This window comes from Sebastes umbrosus, chromosome 2, assembly GCF_015220745.1.
Source record: "Sebastes umbrosus isolate fSebUmb1 chromosome 2, fSebUmb1.pri, whole genome shotgun sequence".
NCBI lineage: Eukaryota > Metazoa > Chordata > Actinopteri > Perciformes > Sebastidae > Sebastes > Sebastes umbrosus.
In genome coordinates, this window is record NC_051270.1 from 3,733,548 (window position 1) to 3,741,891 (window position 8,344).

The window sequence follows — 8,344 nt, forward strand, 5'->3', positions numbered from 1 at the left end:
TAGTATAGCATTTCGGAAAATTTCATGAAAAAAAGTCATAGTGTAATATGTTGAAAAATTTCATGAAAAAAGTCATAGTATAGCATTTCGAAAAATTTCATGAAAAAAGTCATAGTATAGCATTTCGGAAAATTTCATGAAAAAAAGTCATAGTGTAATATGTTGAAAAATTTCATGAAAAAAAGTCATAGTGTAATATGTTGAAAAATTTCATGAAAAAAGTCATAGTATAGCATGTTGAAAAATTTCATGAAAAAAGTCATAGTATAGCATTTCGAAAAATTTCATGAAAAAAAGTCATAGTAAAGCATTTCGGAAAACTTCATGAAAAAAAGTCATAGTATAATATGTCGAAAAATTTCATGAAAAAAAGTCAGTGTAATATGTTGAAAAATTTCATGAAAAAAGTCATAGTATAGCATTTCGGAAAATTTCATGAAAAAAAGTCATAGTGTAATATGTTGAAAAATTTCATGAAAAAAGTCATAGTATAGCATTTCGGAAAATTTCATGAAAAAAAGTCATAGTATAGCATTTTGGAAAATTTCATGAAAAAAAGTCATAGTGTAATATGTTGAAAAATTTCATGAAAAAAGTCATAGTATAGCATTTCGAAAAAATTCATGAAAAAAAGTCATAGTAAAGCATTTCGGAAAATTTCATGAAAAAAAGTCATGGTGTAATATGTTGAAAAATTTCATGAAAAAAGTCATAGTGTAAAATGTTGAAAAATTTCATGAAAAAAGTCATAGTATAGCATTTGGAAAAATTTCATGAAAAAAAGTCATAGTATAGCATTTCGGAAAATTTCATGAAAAAAAGTCAGTGTAATATGTTGAAAAATTTCATGAAAAAAGTCATAGTATAGCATTTTGAAAAATTTCATGAAAAAAAGTCATAGTATAGCATTTCGGAAAATTTCATGAAAAAAAGTCTTAGTAAAGCATTTCGGAAAATTTCATGAAAAAAAGTCATAGTGTAATATGTTGAAAAATTTCATGAAAAAAGTCATAGTATAGCATGTTGAAAAATTTCATGAAAAAAAGTCATAGTATAGCATGTTGAAAAATTTCATGAAAAAAGTCATAGTATAGCATTTCGGAAAATTTCATGAAAAAAAGTCATAGTATAGCATTTCGGAAAATTTCATGAAAAAAAGTCATAGTGTAATATGTTGAAAAATTTCATGAAAAAAGTCATAGTATAGCATTTCGAAAAATTTCATGAAAAAAAGTCATAGTATAGCATTTCGGAAAATTTCATGAAAAAAAGTCATAGTAAAGCATTTCGGAAAATTTCATGAAAAAAAGTCATATTATAATATGTTGCAAGATTTCATGAAAAAAAGTCATAGTATAATATGTCAAAAAATTTCACGAAAAAAAGTCATAGTATAGCATTTCGAAAAATTTCATGAAAAAAAAGTCATAGTATAGCATGTCAAAAAAAATTCATGGAAAAAAAGTCATAGTATTGCATGTTGAATAATTTCATGGAGAAAATATCATAGTCTAGTATGTCAAAAAATGTCATGAAAAAAAAGTCACAATAAAGTATATTGTGAAAAAGTCCTACGATTATTTCACTTTTTTCGACATACTGTAATGTGACTTTTTTTTCGACAAACATATGTTCTGTTTTGACAAGCTGTATTATTACTTGTGAAATAGCTGAGGGTGGTAGATATCTGGTTGGAATACTGGAGGTTGGTGGTTCGATCCTAATGTGACATTGTGAGTTTTGAGGGTTAACTTCAAATGGAGAAGTCAAAAAGAAAAATAAATATTACATCATTGTATCTGGTCAGATAGCTCAGTCTGGTAGATAACTGGTTGGAATACTGGAGGTTGTGGGTTTGATCCTTATGTAACACAGACTGTTTTCAGGTCTAACTTCTAATGACGAAGTCAAATATACGAAGAGGACAGTCCCAAGCGCGTGTGGCATTGGTGGCTCGGTTGCTAAATTCCTGATTCTGGCTGCGGCAGAGCGGGGTTCGATCCCCACCCTCACATCGATGGCCGGTGCCCGACAGTGGAGTGAGACGAGCGTCTCCTCCCAGGGTTTCTGAGAGATACAACTGGGGGGTTGTGAAACAGTTTCCATAGTATATATATTAAATAATAATATATATGTATTCATTATATATAATAAATAACATAGATTATAACCATGACCTGTATGATATATAACCCTAAACCTAACCCTATGAAATATATAACCCTAACCCTAACCTATATAATCCACCAGGCATCAATGTGAGGGTGGGGATTGAACCCCGCGCTGCCGCAGCCAGAATCGGGAATTTAGCAACCAAGCCACCAATGCCACACGCTCTTCAGAATGTTCTCTTCGTATATTTGACTTCGTCATTAGAAGTCAGACCCGAAAACAGACTGTGCCACATAAGGATCGAACCCACAACCTCCAGTACTCTAACCAGATATTCCTAGTTATCTACCACACTAAGCTATCTGACCAGATACACTGATGTAGTGTTTCTTTTTCTTTTTGACTTCTTCATTTGAAGTTAGACCTCAAAACTCAGTGTGTCACATAAGGATCAAACCAACAACCGCCGGTATTCCAACCAGGTATCTACCTCCATGAGCTATTTCACAAGTTGTAATATGGCATGTCAAAAAAAGACTACAAAACATATGTATGTTGAAAAAAAGTCATTGGATAGTATCCAGAAAAAATAAAGTCATAGTATATAAAGTATGTGGATATAGTCATAGTTTAGTCTGTAAAAAAAAAAGTCATTGTACAGTATGTTGAAAAAAGTAAAAAAAAAAAAAAGTCTATCGAAAAAAAGTCCTGGTATATTATGTTGAAAAAAACCCAAAGTCATAGTATCGCATATCCGAAAAAGTAAAAAAATAAAATAAGCCATAGTATAAAAAAAATCATATGTATGTTGAAAGAAAAGTCATAATTTAGTCTATAAAAAAAAGTCATAGCACAGTATGTTGAAAAAAGTCTTAGTATATGCATCTGATGCATCTAGATGCAGAATGCATCTGTCTGCAAAAGGAAAATGTATTCTCCTTTAATTTCAAGGTCTCAATCAGTGATGGAGAGATGACCCAATAAAACCCGGCAACCGGGAACATAGAAACATATAGTATGTCGAAAAAAAGTCATATAATAATATATCCGAAAAAGTAAAAAGAAAAAGTCATAATATAGTCAGTCGAAAAAAGTTATTGTATAGTATGTTGAACTAAGTCCTAATAAAGTCATATTATGTTATGTCGAAAAAAGTGATAAAAAAGTCATAGTATAGTATTTAAAAAAAAAGTAATATAGTATGTCGAAAAAAGTCAAAGTATAGTATGTCGAAAAATTTGATAAAAAATTCTAGTTTATATTTAAAAAAATGTCCAAAAAATCCTAGTATAGTATGTCAAAAAATATGAAAAAAGTTAAAGCATAGTAAGTAAAAAAAGAAATACGAAAAAGTCACAAAATGTCGTAAAATGTGATAAATGTCATAGTATAATATTTCAAAAAATATGAAAATATTCATAGTAAAGTATGTCAAAAAATATGAAAAAAGTTATAACATAGTCTGTCAAATAATTTTATGAAAAAATTCCTATTATAGTATGTCGAAAAAAATTTAAATATTCCTAGTATAGTATGTTAAAAAATTTGATTAAAAAATGCATAGTTTTTTACGTCGAAAAATGTCATAAAATAATCATGTATGTTGAAAATATGATGACAATTTGATGAAAAAGTCATAGCATAGTATGTTGAAAAATGTTATTAAAAAAATCATAATATAGTATATCGAAAAATATAAAAAATAATATAGTATTTGAAGAAGCTTGATAAAAAAAAGTCATACTATAGTATGCAATAAAAAGTCATGATAGTATGATGAAAAATGTCATAAAAATCAAAGTATAATTCGTCAAAAAATTGGATGAAAAAAGTCACGGTACTGTAATGCAGAATAATTTGGGGTAATCGCTTTTTATTGTGGAAACATTCAAAAGTATTGACTATTAATATTCAGCAACTTCAAAATGAAAATAGTGGTATTTTTCTACCTTATAACAATAATTATTTCAAATGAACTGTTTTTGAGTTACACTGAGTGAATAGACTAAAACATGTCCGTGTGGAGCCGGTTCAGAGCCAAGCCTGTGTTCTAAAGGAAGCCTTTCCATTCATATTTATAGCCTGCTCTCTCTTTCTACACATAACAGCAGATAAAAGTGATGCTGAAAAACAACTCCTGCGCATTGTGAAGAAAGAGAAGGACTTTCCCTGCCTGGCAGACCTCTCTTTCTCTTTCTCTCTCTTCTCCCTCTAATCCTGTCTGTTATTCATTCCCAGGCTGCTCCTGACAAAGCCCAGAGGGAACGCATATCATTGGGAATTCCTTCATGAACAGACTGAGAGGGTGGATAATTCCTTTGACATCGGCGGGACGGCAGCGCGCAAAGCCCCAGACGTGCAGGAGAAAAACATATATGCACAGGGCCCCGTCACGCCACTCTGGAGAAAAGCCACTTCCTGTCCTCTCTGGGTGCAGAGGGCCCGTTGGACGCTGCCTCTGGCTGCAGGTCTGGGTCGGCTGATGTTGTGTCTGGGCTTTAGTCAAGGTCTGTTTGCGATCGGCGGACCCTTTAACCCCCCGCCTCCATTTGCATTGTGCTAGATGAGACCGGGGCCCTCTCTAATCCTGCTAGGAGCGAGGGGCCACTCTCCAGTCTATCGATCCCTCGCTTCATCAGGTCCCAGAACAGCCATTAAAAGATGTTAATCCAGCGTGTGCCTCAGTCTGGATCGATAGGAGACAAAAGCACTGTTGGAGGCTGTCTGAGACATTAACTCACACGTGCTTTATGCTCTACCTGTACGCCATCATCATCATGATAAAGTGCTAAACACCTGCTCCTTGGTGTACCACTCTTAATAGGAATAACAATAAGATGTAAAGGGTTAAGTGTGCTTTGAATAAAGCAGTTTGTACATTGCGAAAGAAACATACGGGGATACATGACCTGATGCAATGTATCCTCATACAACGGTTTGTATATCTTACGAAAAGTTTAAAAAAAGTTTCATTTTTTGAGCGTTCTCCTGCGATTGCCCAGCGTATGAGCGATCAGTGCGCCTGTGCAAGCTCCTGCAGCGCAGAACCTGTTGAGGCAACAAAACTACTTGGTTAGGTTTAGGAAAAGATTTTAGTTTAGGTTAAAAGTAGTACGTTTGTTATGTAAAATAAGTATGTTTGTTTCGTAACTTACGCACGTGGCGTCAACGTTGACTTAGTCTCACAGGGGACATGAACAGCAGGCTCCTGGGTGAAAGTCCGAGGTTGTTTGACCCATCCATCTCAAGTCTCCAGGAAGAGCGCAGGGCTTTGAAGCCAATTTCCGTTGCGACCAAATTGGGGACTTACAATTTGTCTGTGCATAAATGCTACAACTCCTCAAGACCAAAGCCAAGCTCCGTGTCTTCCCAGTCGCCTGCTGACTAAAGTGAAGGCGGTTAGCCCTGGAGTTAGCCCTGGAGTTAGCAACAACTCCGGCTCAGGCTCATTTAAGGTGGATCAGTTATTCTCCTTTAAGTGACAAGCCGCTCCTCTGAGTTTTGCTCAGCTTTTTATTTAATCTTTAATATCTATTTTAACCGAAAGCATTAGTCGGTTAAAATTCTGAATGTCGGTTAATGGTTAAACGGTTAATTATCAACATTCCTAATACACACACCTCCAAACACCGGGCCGATCACTGATTGTCAGATTTTCTGTTTTGGAAAGTTCTAAAAAAATGGTCTGATGTGACCCCTCTGATTGTGCCATCAGTTGTTTAAACGCTTGACTTAAAGCATACTGAGCCTCAACAATATAATCTATATAGTACAGTGTGAGTTAAATAACAAATGTTTCTATTCATGTCATAAATAGCCTGCATGGGCAGAGCTCTGAGACTCAGACGGGGCTTGCCAGGACTGTTTGAAGTAAGGAAAAGGGGTCACTGAGTGTTTTATCTGGGGACACGACGATTTGATGCTAGCAGACCTTTCAAGGGTCTTTTTTTAAAACACAGATAAGACGACTGGCGAGTGGCCGGAGAGGAGAGGAGCAGTCACAACAAACCCACCGGACACCAGACTGAACTGGACCAAACCAAAATTCTTATTTGCTCTGACGTGTGTGATCCTGCCACAAACTTCTTGATGTCTTTTTTGTACATAACAGCATCCAGGATTTGAAAGTGAGCATGCTCTTCTGTACTGGTCATCATTTAAAATATACCTCTCCATTAAAGGAAGAGCCCATTCGCTCTCAGAGGACTAATCTGTGAAGAATGCTCTATCAGTCGGCGCTATCAGCCGCTCCTCCAGTAGAGGAAGGAGGATGTGTCTCGGTTTTAAAATGGATCCCAAAGACGAGAGAGAAGTAACCGCGCCAAGTGAGTCATGTCAAGTGGACATCCTTATCTATGAAAGATGGGAAGGCTCTCTCTTGCAATGTACTGCTCTCAAAGCGACTGGGCAGAGAGCAGGCGGAGGGTAGGTGCTCTGACTTTAGGAGAGCTTTCTGACTAAGAAATGAGATGTAAAAATTGAGAAAAAACCTCAGGAACCGAGTGTAGATTAGGTAGGATAGTGTAGCCCAGATCAGGTCTTCTTCAAGGTGGTTAAAGATGTCAGCAGGTCCAACAGGGTAGGAGTTGAGGAGGAGGAGGAGGAGAGGTGGATCAGTCCAGAGCAGACTGCCCTACTCCAGGCAGTTGGTCCCTCCTCGAGGCAGCCGGCAGCCACAGGCCACCATGACGGAGTGGACCCTGCTCAAACGTCTCCTGGACGCCGTCCACCAGCACTCCACCATGATCGGTCGCCTGTGGCTCACTGTCATGGTCATCTTCCGGCTGCTCGTCGTCGCCGTGGCGACCGAGGACGTGTACACCGACGAGCAGGAGATGTTCGTGTGCAACACGCTGCAGCCGGGATGCTCCACCGTCTGCTACGACGCGTTCGCGCCCATCTCGCAACCTCGCTTCTGGGTCTTCCACATCATCAGCGTCTCCACGCCATCCCTCTGCTTCATCATCTACACGTGGCACAACCTGTCCAAACTGCCCCACAACGCCACCCAGAGGCCGGGGCAAGGACTAGGGGTCATCGCGGGGCAGGGAGGCCCAGACGCAGGGCAAGGCGGCGGACGGGAGGCGTACGATCGGAGCTGCGACTCGGACAGCTGCTCCATCCGCTCCCACAAGCATCTGGGTCACAGCCTGGCGGATGTGCTGCAGGGCGTCACCGCCCAGAGGGGAGACCCCAACAACATGGCGTCCTTGAGCCACGCCCGAGCTTGCACTGTCAGGGAGGAGAGCGCGGAGGGTCCTGTGGCCTCTGGAGGCGTTCTGTCTAAATGTTACATCTTCCACGTGTGTCTACGGGCCGTTCTGGAGGTGGGCTTCGTCCTGGCCCAGTGGAAGCTGTTTGGCTTCCAGGTGCCCGTCCACTTCCTGTGCACCTCGTCCCCCTGCAGCCAGCCGGTGGACTGCTACGTCTCCAGGCCAACGGAGAAGACCATCTTCTTGCTCTTCATGTTTTGCGTGGGGGTTTTCTGCATCCTGCTCAACCTGCTGGAGCTCAACCACCTGGGCTGGAAGAAGATCCGGCAGGTGGTGAGGCTGCGGGAGACGGCGTCCTGGGGACGTTGTCCTGGTATGAGGGGGGGGTATGAGACCTTCCCTCCAGACAGCCCCTCTCTCACATCCTCGTTAGGCTTCAGGGACGTGACCAGCACCACCTCCCTGCCCACTTTGGACCTGGTGGTGGGTCACCAGCCGGACTGGACCTGTGCTGTGAACTGTGAGGGGGTCAGAGAGACGAGACCGGATCAACCACAGAGACTGGACTCCTATAAAGGAGAGAGGCAGCCTCTGAAGAGCAAGAGGACCATTAGAGAGTCTAAACAGAGGAGTGCTGAGGTCTGGATATAGACTACGACCAACAAACGCATGTTGCTGCCTTTACTTGTTTGACCCGTGGATCTCACTTTGGAATTTAAAGCATATCAATTAACTTTGTATCCTGGAAATGAATTAAATAAATTACCAGCTATATATAATGATTAAATAATGTTTGTAATAAAGTCATTTTCGATAAATTTTGAGGTAAATATTGGGGATATTTGCGATCCCTTAATACAGAACAATGTCTACTTGTTACCCTCACAGGTCGCATGACTTGTGAGCAGTTGAGTCATTTATAGACTGTTTCGTTATAGCTCTCAATAGCTCTCGGAGACATAGAGTTCAAATCATATATTACACTGTAAGAAACGGGCAAAGATGAGAAAATAAAGATA

The 8,344-nt window shown here is 39.2% G+C and overlaps 1 protein-coding gene across 1 annotated transcript; it reads left to right on the forward strand.

Moving 5' to 3' along the window:
• The first annotated feature begins 5,126 nt into the window (after positions 1–5,126).
• Positions 5,127–8,344, forward strand: gjd6 (gap junction protein delta 6). The gene has a single exon (XM_037752081.1). It carries the CDS (start codon positions 6,798–6,800, stop codon positions 7,974–7,976), a length of 1,179 nt encoding a protein of 392 aa, XP_037608009.1. The 5' UTR covers positions 5,127–6,797; the 3' UTR covers positions 7,977–8,344.